At 45.2% G+C, this 19,966-nt stretch overlaps 1 protein-coding gene across 1 annotated transcript in view; it reads right to left on the bottom strand.

The window, feature by feature from the left end:
- Positions 1–6,847: 6,847 nt before the first annotated feature.
- Positions 6,848–19,966, bottom strand: part of LOC147624887 (Photosystem II reaction center PsbP family protein) — a 28,698-nt gene continuing 15,579 nt past the window's right edge. Inside the window, exons 2-3 of the mRNA XM_086818126.1 lie at positions 15,782–15,992; positions 6,848–7,279 (exon numbers count right to left, since the gene is read on the bottom strand). Coding sequence (XP_086674252.1) covers positions 6,964–7,279; positions 15,782–15,992 — 527 coding nt within the window. The 3' untranslated portion in view covers positions 6,848–6,963. The remainder of the gene's footprint in view (positions 7,280–15,781; positions 15,993–19,966) is intronic.

The raw sequence follows: 19,966 nt of genomic DNA on the forward strand, positions 1-19,966 counted from the left end.
AAGCTGGCTTTCAGGTAAGCCGGGCGGCCCTCCTAGAAAATGTCCAAGCCCCCCTTTCTTATAGACCAAGGTAAGCTTATCTACATTAAGCGCTCCACACCTATCCTTGGTGAAGCCCAACATTGTGGCCAGCCCTTTGTCTCGGCCACTTGACGTCCCCTTATGAGACCGTCTACTATCATATATCAAGCTATGTTCATGACCATGACCCGATGCAAGCCCAAACATGCCCTAAGCTCCGTATCATGGCACGGTCTCCGCACACGAATCCCTATCCGTTAAGTCGTCGCAGCGCGCTCCGTAGCACATAAAGCTCGCATGCATATCCAACGCATAGCTGCATATCGTGAACGAGTGGACTCGTTGCACTCAGCTACCATGCGTGTCCGCCTACGCCTCGTCCACCACCACCTCAACCCTGCATCGCCTTCCTCCACGTCTTCTCCTCCCTCGTCATCGCCTTCACTAGCACCGCCGACCACGCCTACACGCCCCCTTCCCCTCCTCTACCACCGTTTGGCACATGTCTCTATCGTTGCTACTGCTCATGCACCTGCTGCTACCCGTACGCCTTCGCCCCTTCTACGCCTGTTGTTGCCCCTTGTCCTCCTATTGTCGCTGCTGCTGCTCATGCACTTGCTATCACTGATATACGACCGCTACTCCTAGTATTCATAGCATTCCTGGGCAGCGTTCGTGTGGATAGAGTTCATGTATTTGAGTAGTCCGGGATTGTGAATGAGAGTAGTGATGATTTCATTGATGTGAGACATCGTAGTAGGATTATGCATATTGATCATATCCATTTGTACGCCTTCGCCGCTTGTGCACCTGCTGCCCCCTTGTCTGCCTGCTTTTGCTGTCGTCCCTAACCAATGCATTTCTCTCACTTTATATCCCTCCTATGAAAAGGATATACGAGCCTCTACTATAGATCATACACTGCTTCGTAGCATAAGTGATAAGCGCCATTGATCAATAGAGGAGTCCCTCGGAGACAGCTAAATGGCACCTATGTCATTCGCACCATGGCCGTCACACTAGTACCTTGAGCAACGACTATAAGCCAATGGAGAAGAATCAATAGCCAAAAGCGTGGGTTGGCGATAGAATTTTCGTGAGCCTGTTCGTCCACAAGGGCAAGGCACCATGCAGGCTTCTACAAACGGAGATTCTGCTCTTGCAGGATCGCAAAAGCCAAGGATAGATCGACAACGGAAGAAGGGCTTGGAAATTTGGTTCATGTGAGGTACCCTTATAACTGGGAAGAAGTTTCAAAAGTCTTGTTTGGAGAAAGATCATATTTCTTCCCCATGCCAGGATTTTGATCCATGCCTATGCCCACCTTGGACTGTCAAGGGTATGTTGTGTGATAGAGTGGCGGTAGAGAGGAGGCATTGAGAGACGCTTTGATAGAATGGTTGAAGGGTGTGAGAGCGAGTGAGGTTTAAACCATGTAGATTAACATTAGAGAATTTGAGTCAGCTATTATAGATTGATGCATCTACACCCAAGAGTCCATGCATTAACTCTCATTGTGCACCTTTGAATAATACACCTGACAACTTCTGATATATGTGTGTGTGTATGAGAGAGTGAGTGGAGAGAGCGCAAGCACGGCTTCCTTGCTACCACAACAAAAGCCACCAGCAACCCTACACGCCCCCCGTAAGAAGACCGAGACACCGGCACACCAACCCCAAAGCTAGCACAATTGCAAGCAACCACCAGATACACCAAACCCAAGGCCGATAGCAAGGCAACACTGCCACCAGCAAGAAGTCACCAACAAATATTTTGGCTCCCCATTGAGTAGGTAGAGCGCTCACCACAGAGGGTAGAGCCGGAAAGTTGAGTTTTCTTGGAGGTACATCGCCTAGATAGTCCAATTGCTCAACCACTTGCAAGCCACAAAGAAAATCCCGCTAAGACCAAACCCAAATCAGCTTCCACTTTCAACCAGTCCCTTGCTTATTTCTGGTGTGCATTCAACCCTCTTCACTCATATCTGTTTGCCACTGACACTTAGGAACATAGACCTGGACTGTCCTTCCTACCTTGTGGTCCATCTAACAACCGTCCACACACCCATGCCTTCCGTCGACTGCACCCAATGTACTTTATCAAGGCACTACAACAGAATGGTCATCCAATAGCTTACATGTCTCATAAGCTAATTCCTACATAGAGGAATTACTCTGTCTATAATTGAGAACTCCTAGCCATGATTCAGGCCCTAAAGCATTGGAAATATTTTCTATATGGGCACTTTTGAGATTCGCACAGATCATCACGCTTTGCACTGCCTTCAGACGATGCCAAGTGCGCAATGGAATAACCGGCAGCACTACTAGACCAAGATCTTCTAGCAATTCGGTGGTTATACTCCATGCAAGGCTAAACCCGTGGCCGATGCATTAAGCAAGAACAGAATTGTTTCCTACATCCAATCCACCCCAATGGAGCTCGAAAGTGCAAGACTAGACGAGATAAAGCACAAGTACGCAGATTCCAATGAATTTGGTGCTCAATGGGAACAGGCATTGGACGCCACAGGACCATGTCATTTCTTGATATACGGGATGGTTGGCTTTTCTACAAAAGTCAATTCTGTGTCTTGAAGCAGTTTAGGGCAACTATTCTCCATGACGCCCAAGACGCCATCACTAGTGGACATAGGAGCATGAACTCGACATTGGAGAAAATCTAGTGGCACTTCTACTGGCCCAAAATGAGGCGGGACGTGTTCACATATGTGCAACATTGTCCAATTTCTCAAAAGGTGAAAGCATCACATGGAAAGAAGGCAGGTTTGTTTCAACCATTGCCCATTCCTGATGCCTTTCAAGGATATCTCTATGGATTTTGTGACAAATTTGCCTCCTGGTCCAGGTAAGCATAACACACAATGTTTGATGGTTGTTAATCATTTTAGAAAGTTCGTTATGCTTATTCCTTGGAGCGTTAATGTGACTGCCAAAGATGTTGCAAAGCTATTTATCCGGCACTGGTACCCAATTGGTGGCATTTCTAGGACCATTGCATCAAATCGTGATGCCAAGTTGACTAGTCATTTTTGGAGAGCATTGTTTGATAATTTTGGTACTAAGTTGAATTGTTCCAATACATTCCACCCATAGATGGATGGCTAGAGACAAGTTTACAATCAACTGGCGTTCTGCGCTGTCCATGATCAACAGTAAGTAGGAATAGTTTTTGCCTTTGGTTCAAGCTATTCTGAATGACACTTTTTCGTCAGCTATTGGCAGAACTCCATATGTGGCAACGTTTGGAAGACTGTTCCAATAAGCTCAAGACGCCTATTCTCAGCAAGCCAACAAGGATTGAAGGGATGTGAAATTCTTAGGATCATGAAATTAAGGTTTAAACACATGGGCAAACGATGCCCAAAGTTATCGTTTCGGAGTTTTAGACCTTTTCTCATTTTGGAGAAGATCAACGAGGTGTCCATGAAGTTCAAGTTACCTTCCAGTTGGACAATGCATGATGTGTTTTATGTTGCTTGGTTGAAGCCCTATGCCAGACCTCCTCCCACAGATGTCCAAGATGAACCGGAACCTAACATCATCGATGAAGCTGAAGTGATTGTTCCAGAATAGATCCTTTTGCACCACTTCAAGGATGGCTCTAGCCGTAAAGAGCGTCGATTCCTCACGAAGTTTCGAGACTAAGAAACGCATGAAGCAGTTTGTCTTGACACGAACTTCTTTGAAGATTATCTCGCATTATGGATGGACTGTTTCGAGGCTATGCAGCTTCCGTCAAGTTAAGGAGAAGGGGATGTCATGTGCATCCTACACTTGGATGAGACATGGCCATATCTGTATAGTAGGTGCAAGTCTTAGAGTGGTAGTTGGCCCCCTTTGTGAGCCCTTGTCTAGGACAAGTCAGCCAAGGATCCACTGTAAAGGGTCATGGTCAGATGTGCATGTTCCCCACATGAGGTGAGTGCATGTCCCACACATTTTTCATCCTTTGCAATGATGTAGACCTGTACCGGGCATTTATAAGACTTCCAGCCAGATGCACGGGCACCAAGTTAGGTCAGAAGATGGAGTCTGTCCAAGAGCCACCTAGTCAAGGATTGTCTAAGAGCCACCTAGTCCTTGGGCCAGCCCTTAAGCACATGAGACAGCCTTATGACATCCCCGAAGCCTCGTAGGTGTGAAAGACGCCTCATTTAATGAGGTTTTACTTAGTTGTGAGCAGGCCGATAGCCTATGACCAAACCGACAAGTGCTAAAGTCCAAGGGCTCGAGACAAGCCAAGAAGGGGCCAAGCAAGGTGGAAAGGGTAGATCAAGGGATTTATCTTCAGGCTGAAAGCTATCTCAGCCAAGGGAAGACATCCAAGTCGATTCAGTCCTGGCTGTCATTCAACGCATTCAATAAAGCAAATACACCATACGTGGTGGGGGCCCTTCAGAGGGTATTCAGGATCCAATATTGTATATTTGTCTCTTCTCTCTCTCTGCACGCTTATCTTCTCTGCATTGTGCTATTCATCGTCAAACAACCAAGGGCTGAAAGTATTTATCAAAGTATAATCCTCGTCTATAAGCTTCCGCATGTTACACTCACCCCCCAGATCGAGGTTTTGCACGTGAGAGAGAGAGAGAGAGAGAGTGGCTATACACACACTCTCTCTCTCTCTCATAGGTCATTATGGCCTTTTGAAGACGTTAATATAACATTTCATTTCATTTTCATTTTCTCTCCCGTGTGTGTAGCAACACACACGGGAGGTGGTCTCCCCAAGGCTGCAAAGAGTTTTAAGATCCCCTTCTCAGGAGAGGAGCTGAGCAACACCCTCCAGGCCCTACCTCGCAAAAAATGCCTCGGAGCACATGGGCTCCGGGTTTCCCTCTTCTTTCATCAATAGGACCTCATGGAGGATGGCTTCCAGACTGTTGAGATATCGAGCTCATCTAGTGAGGCGGTGGACACTGATGACCCGCCTAGGAGATAGGCCCCACACTTACACCACTGGCATGGTTAGTGAGATCATGGGTGATATGCAGCCAGTGGGATGACAGGCTGTGTGATAGCCATTCTAGAGATTGGCATAGTTATAGCGCCAGCTCATTTTAGTTGGGTTCACACTATAGAGAACCCTAGTATGTATTTGGTTGAGTACCTTTTCATATTGTGTGTACTCTTATCTTTGTATATGGTGTGTTGAGTGTTGTGTGAAGAAGAAGAAGATTTTCAGCCTCTCACCTTGTGTGTTCTCTTTAAGGGTTTTGTGAGTGCGTGTGTGCTTGCAAGAGCTCAAGCTCTCTTCTCCCCTGCATCTTTTCACAGACCACCTGCAATGAGATCATAGACACTAGCCTCGTGCCGAAGGGGCTCTTTTGCAGGGACTCGTTCACTTGATCCCCAAAGAGGGTGGTGACCATTTGGAGATACGACAGTGGTGCCCCATCACCCCTGGCAGCACCTACAAAATCCTCGCCAAAGCCATCACCCACCTACACCCTTACCTTCTAGAATTGATTCATGGCACGCAGATAAGCTTTATCCAAGATAGAAGCATCTTGGATAACGTCTTCGCTTTTTGGGAGGTGTTCTCTCGGGCATGCCTCGAGCAGGTGCTTGGTGGTGTCTTTCCGTGTTGTCAAAAACAGCTTATCAAGAACCAGATTCACTCTGCAGTCACGGAAGGTCCTATGGACATTTTACTCTTGCAGGAGCATGCAAGCCAGTGTGGTAGATCTGGCAAGTCATTATCTGGTCATACCTTTCGGTCGGAGGCTTTAGGGACCAAAGGTAGTGTATGTATTTCAGTGCCAGCCCCTATCTTGCCTTGCATCATTGGTCATGGTGTCATTCTGCCTGCTAGAGCACAGCGGATCATCATTATGTAGGATGGGAGAGACATTGGTATTCTCAATATGTATGCACCTAATCATAGAGGGGAGAATTTTCCTTTTGGAAGGCCCTCACTGATTTGCCACACTGATCATTGACAAGCCTGCCCTCAACCAATTATCTCCGACCTCGGATGAGGAAAGACTTCACCAGCCCTTGATTTGGAACCTCCACTTCAGGGTGCCCTATGGTCACCTCTTGGGCTCTCGCTCTCACATTGCTTGGGGGCCCCTCTCAGCACGGGTCTTGCTCAGTCACCGGGAGGGTGGGACAGCTTCAGGACCCCCCCCCCCCCCCCCCCCCCCCCAAGAGACTCCAGATAGACACCTTGCAGGGATCTGGGGCCGCGATCTCTACTGAAGAAAATTTTGCCAACAACCAAAGTTGCACCAGAGCCTCTGTCTGAAGCACAAATGCAGGCTAAGGGAAGAGGAGACTTGCTGATGAAGATTGAGGCTGTGGCTGCTCACAGTCTGGGGAAGAGAAGTGGGCTGGTGGTCTGGCGGCTCCGATTGCAAGGATGATGGGGAAAGGACCCCTTTCACGTAAGGAAGGCAAGACTCCCCTATGTCTAGACGACCTGGGCATGAACAGGTTGGCTCATCGACCAGCCCACACCAGCCTATCCAGCCCATTCAGACCCAGTCTATCCACACTAGGCTGCTGGCTGCGAGGCCAGTCCACACTCAGCCGCCCTGGTCCAGCCGGTTCCCAGCACTGTCTGCCCTCACCTGTCCTTCCACCCACACACAAGGCAGGGTATCATCTGATGGAGCCGTGTGAAACACACCTGCCGATGCATGCACACCTACACCTTTCTTTGATTAATCATGTGCCAGGAAGCATATTCACACTTAAATTACGATATGTACATTACTCTCTACAATCGCTTGGTACTTCACAAGAGGGAACATTCTATCTGAGAACATTCTTGCACGACTTTTAGGCTTTAAACAGAATAAAAATCACAATGTTCATTTGAAAACATAGTAGTATCCTATACAGCATTATCCAGAACATGATTCCAACTACTGCTTCAGATAATTTGTTGAGAATCTCTTACCATAACTTGTTACGACCTCACTTTGAAAGAGTTGGCCATTTCAAAAGTTTGCTCCTTAACCCCTTCCCACATGACCTCTGGTGTTTGCACGTTCATTGACAAAAGTTGTCCATTATATGCAACATAAACAGAAACATTGTGCCTTGAAAATGACTGTCCTTTAACTGAGAATTCAAGCTTGTAGTATAACAATCGTTCTCCATTTGCAATCTCTTCACTCTTCTCAGCAATTATGAGAGTAGGAGAAACCCTTGGACTTCTAGATGCCATAAAGCTCTTTAGAATAACTTCTCCAGCTTCTTTAGGATCTCCAATCTTATCAAGCCTGTCATTTAAAAAAATCTTAAGCCGCCAACAAGATACTTGGAAAAGATCAAAATCAAGCATGTAGTATGCGAGCATGTATGACATCTGATGCTTTCTCCACATGGATACATAAACTAAGATGTGCAAATATTATACTCATTTCACGCTTTCTCCAAATGAAATACATGCACAATCAGCGGCAGTGCCCCTTACACTGACATACGCTACCTTTACTGTGATGGTTGGAGCTCGGAGTATGCATACAGCAGGGCGACTGTGGAGTGACCAGTTTCCTCAATATTTATGCCCCAAAAGGGTGGCGGGGCAGACAGAGTATACATATGTGGTTAGGAGCTTCTACAGGCAGATTTCTGCTGCTTGGGAGGGGACTTCGACATGTAAGACAACCAAGAGGACAGGCATGGAGGAGGACTGGATACTATTACAGGGGCCGAGTACTCCGCCTCAGAGGAGTTGATACTCACCATGAGAGGACAGGACCTCCCGGAGTTTGATCACACCCATAAGAGCCTCCGCTTCTCTAGATCCAACAGGGGGATCCATGGACAGAACCTTTCCCACATTGACCGATTCAATGTGGATGAGTGGGCTTGCAATCATGGAAGCATGATTGGCATTATTGCAGGCACCACTCTCTCAGACCATGCCCGAGTTCTCCTTCACTTAGATGATCCCTAGAGACCAGAGAGGGCAACAAAGTGACCACATCCCAGAGAACTTGATTCAAGATCCCGAGATTGGCACGTGGATTGAGGAGATCTAGGGAGCTCTCTCTTTTACGGACGGGCAGTGGTCCCCCCAGGTTTACAGAGTTTCTTATGTTCTCCCTTCTCGCTTGACTAGCTGAGTGAGGCTCTTTGGGCCCTGCCTTGCGGCCAGCGCCCAGCGAGGATGGCCTCCTAGTTTCCCTCTTCATTCTTCATTGGAATCTCATGGAAGGTGGTTTCCAGTCCGCCGCCTTCTTCAACGAGATCATGGTCTCTCGCTACATGCTGGAGTGGCTCTCGGAAGGGCTTATTCATTTGATTCCCAAGGAGGGAGGTGATCGTTTGGAGGTGCGACAGTGGCGCCCCATCACCCTCCTTGGAAGCACCTACAAAATCCTCGCCAAAGCCATCAGCCACTGCCTTCAGCCTCACCTTCCCGATCTGATCCATGGCACACAGACCAAGTACTTTCAAGATAAGAGCATTCTGGATAACATCTTCAACATCTGGGAGGAAAATACCACAGCTCGCCTTCGCTGGGAGGATATGGCAGTGCTACTCCTAGATTCCGAGGGTCCCTTCTCAGGTTCTAGAGGTTCAGGGGAAGAGTGTTTTTTGAGAGACCACTAAGTCCTCCTTTGAAAACTGAAGAACTGAGGCTGTAAAAAGAAGTAAAAAAGGAAAACAAAGAATTCCAAACCAGAAAAAAGAGCATCAGATTCAAAAGGTATGGAGCTTAGACGGATACAGTCAAAACTCTACCTTTCAATTTTTGATTTGAAGTTCCTTTTAACGTTGAGGAGTTTTCATTAACATCCAAGCTATGCCATGAGTGCACGTTTAAAAGAGACCCCCAATGATTGGTGGATGGCTCTTAATCCTACGGCAATGGAGGAAAGATTGCAAGCCAGATTTCAACCTTCACTTTCCTCCTCTTAAATTCAAGAAGGATTGAATGACTCTCTCAACAGAAAGGAGAGACCATCCATGCCTAAAGTGCCAATTTTTGGAAGGTTTAACTCAAGGTGACTCCTTTCGTTTAGAAAGTATGAGTCTAGGATGGGCTCCAAGTGTATCCAGATCAAACCTTACCCAAGCTCACAAACTTAAGGGCAAGATACGGTTGGGGCTTCAGATCCTATGCTAAGCCCCCAACACTTAACAAAGAAGAAAGAGGGAAAAGCTTCATTTCCAGTTATCATAAGGGTAAGATACGGGAGAGGCTTCAGATCCTATGCTAAGCCCCCAATATTTAACAAAGAACAAAGAGGGAAAAGCTTCATTTCCAGTTATCATAGAGATGGGGCAAGAGGGGCACTTTGGGCCTACAAGGTCTGTCGACTGTCTCGCCGAATCCGTAGGATGCTCAAGGAATATATCCGATGATAATCCGAGAAAAGATTGTCTGTGGGGACCATCACTTCGGGCCTGTGCCTTGGAAGTCATGGTTTGCTTACTGGATCTGCCCAAGGAGTATCAATGGCTTCTCCTAGTGATCAAATGCCCCCCCTAGTCAAGTTCTTGAGACCTCCCGGACAATGCTAGCAACCATTGCCTGGACTCCAGGTCTCCCGACTATTTGAGTGCTCATTTCCTTTCCAAACCACCTTCCTCAGCATCTCTCGATTCCCCAGCTAGGTGGTCTATGTGGGCAATGTGCTGTCTATCATCAGATGGTGTAGGGTTTACAAAGGCATGCTAAACTGCAGATAAGATGGATCAAAGAGATCCATGGTGGGTGTGTGTGTGTGTGTGTGTGTGTGTAGAGAGAGAGAGAGAGTTGTGACAAAGCTCAAGAGAGGTTATTGCACAACTCAATGATAGATTCTATTGATGTGATAGAAGTGTTGTTCACTCACCAAGTACAATGCTTTTGTAGGCTTGCAGCCTTTTCTTTTGTCCCATACAAATATCACACGCTTATAAGTGTATGCCACAAGCACACTTACCTAATCCACTCATAAGATTGTGTTCACAAACTAGTAGCACAATAACCTTTTTAGGGGCTGTCCACACACACACATACGGACACACAAGCAGGAGTTCACACACATGAGGTGGACACACACACACACATGAGGCTCCGAATCCCAACAAACCCCCCTTTAGAGTGAAGGTGGAGATGCTCAAGAAGACCTTCAATAGTCATAATGAGTTGGCCTCCAGACTGTACCACGTACTCCACTTTAGCAAGAACAGAGCATGTTCTCCGCTTCACATTCAAAGGCTCGGGTATGAGCATGGCTCAAAGGCTCACATATGAGCATGGCGCAAGGGCTCACCAAAGCATGGTCTTTACGAAAGAATCAAAGACTAAGGTCTTCTTTCAAGGAGACAATGGCACCAACACCCATACTCTCATGTTGGGCCTGATATAGGAACTTGAGCAACAAATGACAGCCTACATCAACTCACCAAGAGACCACCCCTTTCTCTAAGCACGGTATGACACAGAACGATGAAGCCTTTTATAAGGTTCAAGGTTTATTACAAAGATGGCGCACACATATGAAAGATTGGCACACTCACGCAACATTTATTACAATCAATTTTGCGAGGAGACCAATTTTGGAGAAAACCCCAAATTTTTGTGACCGCAAAATTTTTATGATTGTAGTAGACGCTTCAATTTGTCTGATCTTGCCCCAATTTCTAAAACCCCCCCAAATTTTTGTGCATGCAAGAACTTTAATTGGACGTTTTCACTTGTATTTCCCTAATTTGTCGTTGACGTGGGCAGCCTGCATGTACAACTGACGTGGCAGCACATGGGCTGAGGTGTCGTCAATGAAGGTGATGGTCATTGACGCACTGATGGACGCTAACAGACATCTTATGGCCGCTAGATCATAGGTCTTGGCCTCATGAATTACTTGACAAGTCCAATTGGATATACACCCTATGGCCCCCTTCATCATAAATCTCTTCTAATCAAGATAGGCCTTATAAACAATTCTAACACCCCATGTGAATAGACATGATATGGCCCCTGGTTCACAAGCATTACCCTCATTCTTCACTTAACCAACCCATGTGATGAAGTGTGATTAGACACTTTATGCCCCCTCAGTCATATCCCTTGTAATCACGATAGGCCATATAATAAATTAGGAATAGACACCCTATGACCCCTTGGTCATAGGCCTATGACCCCTTGGTCATAGGCCTTCTCCCATTCATTATTTTCAATTGCATGTGAGTAAGCATTGGTGACCTTATAGTCATGTTTGGGAGGCCTCATAATCAATTGTTGGAGGGCTTAACTTGTCAAGTCCATGTAATTAGACACCCTATTGCCCTCTCTATCATAGGACTTGTCCTGAATATTTAATTGACGAGTCCATTCGAGTAGACACCCTATGGCCCCCCGGTCATAGGCCTTACTCTCATTATCTACTTGACAAGTCCAAGTGAATAGACACCCTATGGCCACTCGGTCATAGGCCTTGTCCTCATGCTTTACTTAACAAGCCCAATTGAAAATATCCAACCTATGACTCCCTGGTCACAGGCCTTGCCCTCATTATTTGCTTGAGAGGTCTATTTGAATAGACACCCTATGACCCCTTGGTCAAATGCCTTGTCCTCATTATTTACTTGACAACACCAAGTGAAGAGACACCCTATGGCTGCTCTGTCATAGGCCTTGCCATCATGCTTTACTTGTTGACAAGTCTATGTAATTAGACACCCTATTGTCCCCTCTATCATAGAACATGTCATCATTATTTAATTGACAAATCCAAGTGAACAGACACCTATGGCTGCTCAGTCATAGACCTTGCCCTCATGATTTACTTAACGAGTCCAATTGAATATATACACTGCTTGCCCTCATTATTTACGTTAAAAGTCCGTTTGAATAGACACCCTATTGCCCACTCTATCATAGGACATGTCCTCATTATATAATTGACAAGTCCATTTGAATAGACACTCCATGACTCCTCAGCTAGAGATCTTACCCTCATTATGTACTTGACAAGTACAAGTTTTAAATAGACACCCTGTGGCCACTTTGTCATAGGCCTTTTCCTCATTCCTTACTTAACAAGTCAGTGTGAATAGCCATTCTATGGCCCATTGATCATTGGCCTTATCCTCATTCTTTACTTGACAAGTTGGTGTGAATAGAGACCCTATGGCCCCTCGGTCATACATCTTATCCTCATTCTTTACTTGACAAGTTGGTGTGAATAGAGACCCTATGGCCCCTCGGTCATACATCTTATCCTCATTCTTTACTTGACAAGTCCCTGTGAATAGACACCCTATGGCCCCTTGGTCACTTACCTTACCATCATTATTTACTTGACAAGTCTAAGCGAACAAACACCCTATGGTTGCTTGGTCATAGGCCTTGCCTTTAGGCTTATAATCAATTCTGAATAGACACCCTATGGCCCCTTGATCATAAGCCTTCTCCCATTCTTTACTTGTCAATTCCATGTGAATAAGCACCATGTGGCCCGTCAGCCAAAGGCCTTGCCCTCATTATTTACTGACAATTCCATGTGCGTAGACACCCTATGGCCCCTTGTTCACAAGCCTTACCCTCATTCTTTACTTGACAAGCCCATGTGATCAAGTCTAAATACACACCTTATGCCCCCTCAATCATAGCCCTTGTCTTGATGCCTTACCTGACAAGTCCAATTGAACTGTCACCCTGTGCCTCCTGATCATATGCATCTTGTAATCAAGTTCTAGAGGCCTTATAAATAAGTTTGAATAGGCATCTTATGGCCCCTAAGTCATAATCCTTACCATCATGCTTTACTTAACAAGTCCATTTAATTAGACACCCTATGGACCCTCCATCATGGGCCTTGTCCTCATTATTTATTTGATAAGTCCATTTCAATAGACACCCTATGCCCCCTCGATCATAGGCCTCTTGTAGTCAAGTCCTATAGGCCTTATAATGAAGTATTAATAGACACCCTATGGCCCCTTGGTCATATTCTTCTTGTAATCAACTCTTATATGGCTTATTATCAAGTTTGAATAGACACCCTATGGCCCCTTGTTCGCAGACCTTAACCTCAACCTCTCCTTGACAAGTCCATACATGTGAATAGCCACTGTATAGCCCTCGGTCATAGGCTTTGCCCTCAAAGGCACTTAATAACCAATTACTGTAGACCTTATAATCAAGTCTGAATAGATGACTTATGGTCCCATTGGTCATAGGCCTTGCCCTCATTCTTTACTTGACAAATCGGTTGAATTGGCACCCTATGGCCCTTGGTCATAGGCCTTATCCTCATTTTTTACTTGGAAAGTCCATGCGAATAGACACTCTATGGCCCCTTGGTCACTTGCCTTGGCCTCATTATTTACTTGACGAGTCCAAGTGAATAGACACCTATGGCCGCTCGGTCATAGGCCTTGCCCTCATGATTTACTTGACAAGTACAATTGAATATACACCCTATGGTCCCCTTGGTCATAGTTAGTTGTAATCAAGATACGCCTTATAATCAATTTTGAATAGACACCCATGGCCCCTTGGTCAATGGGTCTTTCTCCATTTTTTACTTCTTTATTCCACGTGAATAAGCACCCTTGTGCTTGCCTTCATTCTTTACTTGACAAGCCTATCTTAATACACACCCTATGGCCTCCCAGTCAAATCCCCCCATAACCTATTCATTATAGGCCTTATCATCAAGTTTGAATAAATGACCTATGGTCCCATCGGTCATAGGCCTTGCCCTCATATACTTGATTGACAAATGGGTGTGAATAGGCACCCTATGGCCCCTCGGTCATAGACCTTATCCTACATATTTAATTGACAAGTCCAAGTGAACAGCCACCCTATGGCGCCTCAGTCATAAACCTTATCCTCATTATTTACTTGATAAGTCCAAGTGAACAGGCACCCTATGGCCGCTTAGTCATAGGCCTTCCCTCATTATTTACTTGACAAGTCCTTGGAATAGACACCCCATGGCCCCTCGATCACAAGCCTCTTGTAATCAAATTTTTATAATGAAGTTTAAATAAACAGCCTATGGCCCCTTAGTCATAGACCTCTTGTAATCAAGTCCATTCCATAAGTTAACTATATACCATTCTAGTTTTAAGACATTTTTTATGCATTTGCTAAGAAAATGTCTACCAGTGGGTAGTAAGTCGGGCAAATGACGTGGTTGCAGATGAGTCGGCACACAGGTAGCAGCTAGGGCAGTGGCTACATAGGGCAGTGCAGGGCAGCACTGGCAAGGCGCAGCACAGGGCGGCGGTAGTTGCAAAGGTGCCACACAAACAGATGCTGCTCAAGCGACGAACCTCAAAATATGAACATTATGTAACGGAAGGGCAATTTTAGCACGGACATCTTAACTATCATGAATCCTGATCAAACACAGAAATATGCCAGAGGAAAGAGTGAATAAAACAGTTCTGCACAATACACCACACTAGGGGCCAGAAGATGGGCTGCCCCCCAGCCCCCCCCCCTCCTTTTATGGTTAGATTACCAAAAAGGAGTCTGCTTCAGATACAACCTTGCCGGTGCCCAAGGATTCTCCACTGGCATGCACCTGAATCTTCCAGTACAAGATGAAAACAGAAACGAAAACATACGCTGAATTCAATGTTCCTCAACAAAACTGGAGAGCTTTCCCAGCTTTAAGCACATGTGGGACAGCCATGGTCAGCCCACAACATTCCTACATCAGCCCGGGACAGCCCTGTATGGTTGTCTTCAACCCTGTCAAGCTCACAGAGAAAATCGAACAGCTTCAAGAGGTGTATGAATGTCATGTCCATCCACGGCCTTCTCAAAGTTAAGGAGCAGGCCCCATATGAAGTGCTGTCATTGCCGCCTCCCAAAAGATAAAGATGTCATCCAGGATGCCATTATCTTGGATAAAACCTATCTACATGCTGTAAGAAAGATTCAGTAGATGTGGCAGAAGATGGTGGCTGATGGCTTTGGCAAGCATTTTATAGGGGTACTAAGAAGGGTGATAAGATGCCACTGTTAAAGCTCAAGATTGTCGTCCCCCTCTTTGGGGACCAAATGGATGAGACCCTTGGCTAGGTGCTCGGAAGGGAAATCTTTCAACACAACCTCATAAACACAACCAAGAGGCCAGCCTTCATGATAACCCTATGCCAATGGAAGACGAAAACCCGAAGCCCGTCCTCATTTGGGCACTTTGGCAAGGGAGGGCTTGCAGTGCCTGTCATCGCTCGTCCTCTGAAAAAGGCAAGCCCAAAAGGCTGCACGAGGTCAGGAAGACAACGGTCAAAGCCTGCTGCCAAAAACTCTCACGTGCCTGAGCCCTCCTGGGAGCTGGAAATAGTAGTCCGAGGCAAGGGCGGGGACCCCAAGAGGAACAACTCCACTGCCTTATCTGAGCTGTGCCCACGCAGCGGACTCTATTGGGGCAGTCCAGGCAAGGTACACTGAAGGCTCTTCTTCTACTGAAGCCTACAGTCTATACTGGGTGGTTGTTTGAAGGAAGAAACTGATCTCCTGGAGAGCATCCTTGACAAATCAACACTCATCAAAAGACCTATACCACCATATCATTCCCTCCTGTGATGCATAGACTTCATATTGTTATGAGAAAATATCACAGCTCCCATTCACAACATGTCACCTTAACAAACCTTGTTTTGTCATGAAATTGTATGCATATTGAACAATCAACTACTGAAATGCGCATGACACAAATATACTACTAATTCTCAAATAAAAAACAAATCATAAACAGCTACTTGTGTACTAATTGTAAAAACCCCATTATATAAGCTGAACATAATATTAAAAGTACCTGAATTCTAGAGGAACTGGTGCAACGATAACGCTCACATTGAGCTCTCCACTTGACCCTGGCGGACCAAAAGCTACGACTGGCTCTATTAGACTTGCTTTGCGTGTGCTTTTTGTGTCCAGTTCCCCATAAAGGCGCTGCTTCTCAGCTCTTTCTGCAGCACGGTACAATAGCCTCTGATCTCCCACCCATGTGGTTGGGTAAATAAACTCTGGTATATACCAATGGGAAGTTCAGGTTATTTACCAAATTAAACAAAAACATAAGTACGATCTTGACTCCATGAGAGTCTACTCACAAAGCTTCAAATCATCAACACCATCATGCATAGCATAGACTGATCTTGACTCCACGAGAGTCTACTCACAAAGCTTCAAATCATCGACACCTCATGCATAGCATAGACTATGTGCTGACATCCCACTCATGTCCTCAGCGCCCAAGAATGAATGACCTTTAATAGAAAGCTTAATCATAACAACACACATGGAAAGAAATGAGTATGATAACACCTATCTAAATCTCAAAAGGCAAGATGCAATATAAAAAATTGGTGATCAACTCAACTCAACCATCGGTACTTATAAGAAAGGTTGGCATGGGTGATCAAATGACTATCACATGGCAGAAACAGCTACATGTGTACGTTAATACGTAAATGAAGAAGAACGGGAAACCATACATCAGAAGATTAAAAATTTGAAATATGTCAGTACAAAATGCCAAAATAGGACAGAAAATGATTCTTGAAGTCTAGAAAATTTCCCCTATTTATAGGCTCACACACCTTGTTGTGCCCATAAGTCACTTATAACCTATGTATCCCCACACTAACGCCGCCCTAGGCATGAACCTAGCCTCAAATAATCATGAGGGCCATTATGACCCACAGGGCATACACTCCGTATGCATACAAATTCGTAGAATCTGTACTTTAGACCATACATTCCGATGGGTACGGAAAAAAAAATTTCCCTTGTTTGGCTTGAAATTGAAAAAAAAAATTGTGAACCTAAACATCGTGTCTTGCTACCAAATTTTCCTCTTAATTTTTCTCTAAATCTCTTATTTAGCTTTTTCATTTCATCCGATTTCACCAATGTCGCCCAATTTTCCGAATTTCCCTAATTTCTCCAATGTTTCCCAATTCTCCCAATTTGTTCCCATTCCTCCCTAGTCCCTCCAATTTTTCCAAATTCCCCCAACTTTTCCAATTCCTCCGGAGTCCCTCCAATTTTTCCAAATTCAGTTCTCCAGATTTCACCAATGTCGCCCACTTTGCCAAATTCCCCTAATTTCTCCAATGTTTCCCAATTCCACCAATGTGTTCCAATTCCTCCAGACTCCCTCCAATTTTGCCAAATTCCCCAAAATTTCCCCCGATTCTTCCAATGTCCCCAATTTTCACCATGTCTCCTCAATTTCTCCCAAGTGTCCCAAATTTCCTCTAAATTTTCCAATTCCTCAATTTTCAATGTTCCATATTTTTTATTTATGTTTTTTAAAGAAAAACATGAGCATACTTAATATACCTTATCTTGATGCATACTTTCTGTACTCGTACCAAACAAGTTTGGAATGTACAATACCTAACGTTTCCATCCACCTTACCATGGGTCCATAACATTCTCCGACCTTTATCCTAGACCACCCTCTCAACCAATGGAAGAGGTACTATGAATCGTCCCCTAAGAGACTCGATAGTCTCCCAAGAATTGTGGTCTTCAGTAGTACAATCCTTCCACTTAATCAACATCTCAGGAAATCTTTTATTCCTAAGGCACCTTCATAATTGAGAATTGAGTCTAGCTCATGTGAAATGTGCTAAGACAAATTTTCCAACCAAAAAAGTTTATCATCAAAGACCAAATTATCTCCTACTTGTCACAAGTAGGAGACTCCCGTAACAAAAATAGAATAGACCAACGCTTCAAATGCTAGGCACAAAGCATGAAAATACAGCGGAAGTACCATAAAAAATATAAAAACACAACACTAAGCCGGAACAGCTGGCCCCCCGTAGGAACTTCTTTATTCAAATAGAAACTTTACAAGATACCAAGGTGCGGGTGCATACAACACCGGATTTTCCCACAAAGCATCAGCACAAATCTTGCCCAGATAAACTATCTAGTGCCAAGATACAAACATCTCTGGAGCTGTCCCAAAACCGTCCCAAAACAGTCCCCAAAAATCAGCTCATAAACCATCCATACATCAGCCCGATACGGAGCCAAAGTTACCCCGAGCTCCGTGCCAAATCAGCCCCAAAAACTGGGCCTCAATCAGCCCCAAATTTCTCCAAAACAGTCCCAGAAAAACAGCCCCAAATCTGCCCTAGGTTTTCACACGTGTGGGCTGATGCAGGCCTTCTGACGGCAGTTGTAATACAGTGGCTGTAATCTCTGGCCAGCCAGTGGAGAGAAAAGAAAGAGAGAGTACTCTGCAGCACTGTACGGCCTGCCCAACGGAGAGAAAGAGAGTTGTACCCTGTATGGCCAGCACAAGAGGGTGATGGAGAGAGAAGAGTGCCGTACGGCTGCTGACCAACGTAGAGAGAGAGAGAGAGAGAGAGGGAGACTGCACATGGCTGAAAGTGGATGCGCATGCCCAAAAAAAAAAGAGAGCCAGCCCCTTTTAATGAAATCGACTAGCTATAATTGAAGTGCTTTCCTCTTTTTGCCTAGAATAGCTGATCTTGCCAAAAATATCAACTTTTTAGCTTTTCTTGGCTTGTACTCCAATTATTAGCCCAAAAATATCAACTTTTATGCTTTTTCCTAGCTTGATGCCCAAGTTTCATCTAGGTGCCTCCTTTTGTCAACCTATCCAAGCCCAAAAATAATAATATGTCCAGCCCATCATTAATGATATGTGAACACACTGACTTATAAATATTTTAAGTCACTTTGATGAATAAAATCCCATGCTGCTCATGTTGTATGGCCATCTTTCAGGCCAAACCATGCCAATAAAATGCTCTAGCTTTCTTATGTGGAAAATCCCCGTTCACTCCTTGGTTCTGCTCAGTGTGTGAAACACTGGTCAAGACTCGAGAAGGGACCAAATGGTGACATCCCCTCCGTCTTATAAAGCAGTTGTCTACAACTGTATAAACCTGATAGCACTAAGACATCCCTCAAATATAGCAGATGCATTGCCAATCCAGAATATTTCATAATCCCGGCATTAAAGCCATAAATCCAAATCCTCAATCTGACACCAGATCCGGGCACAAGAGCCAACCGTATCAAGAAAGAAACTTTATCCATATCCTGAGTCAACAACTCTGGTAATAACCAAACACAGGCACAGGAGCCAACTGTGTCCCAAAAATCCATTATTCCATACGCCGGATAATAACTAGACACGCACAGGAGCCATCTATGTCCCAAATATCCATAAGTAGCTTTAGGTACCTGCAAAAATAAAGAAGCAGCATACATAGCCACAAAACATCTTGCCATGCCATTGGACTGCATAAGGGCACCACCCCTATGATCCATACGCATGCCCAAGCCATATGGTTCACCAGGGCAACAACCCTCCATGAAACCATACATGCTCGCCAGGGTTTCCCCTTCCACGAGGCTTCACTCACCAGGGCAGGGTTACAACCCTTCCATGAGTTCACAAAAAGAATTCACTCAGCAGGGTTACTACCCTTCCATGAATGAATATGCTCGCCAGGGTTTCCCCTTCCACAAGGCTTCAGTCATCAACGCAACTATCCTTCCATGAGTTCACGTCATCACTTACTAGGGCTACCACTCTTCAATGAGTGAATGCAGATCACATGACCCTGGGCGCAAACATACGGCCCCAGCCAACAAGGTGTCATGTCCACTCTACCACATGCACTCCATGTCCGTACTCAGAACATACACTTTGGAGGAGAGATGGGCTCAAGTTCACTCTACCACATGCACTCCATGTTGGTACTCCGACCACACACCTTGAAGGAGAGGTGGACTCAAGTTCATATTCTAGCGTCCCATACCACTAGAATATTCCCCATACGAGATCCTTGTGTAGGCGACAATTCTAGCATCCCATAATGCTAAGAGCCTCCAGCACACAAGACCAAAACCATAAACTATTCATCAAAACCATAGAGAAGCCTTTTCTAGAATCAGAATGGTTTCCAAGGAAAACGCCTTTCAGAAAAAATAACTTTCCTGAAAC

Source organism: Cibotium barometz, chromosome 24 (assembly GCF_041138505.1).
Source record: "Cibotium barometz isolate CiBa-2024 chromosome 24, ASM4113850v1, whole genome shotgun sequence".
NCBI classification, from domain to species: Eukaryota; Viridiplantae; Streptophyta; class Polypodiopsida; order Cyatheales; family Cibotiaceae; genus Cibotium; species Cibotium barometz.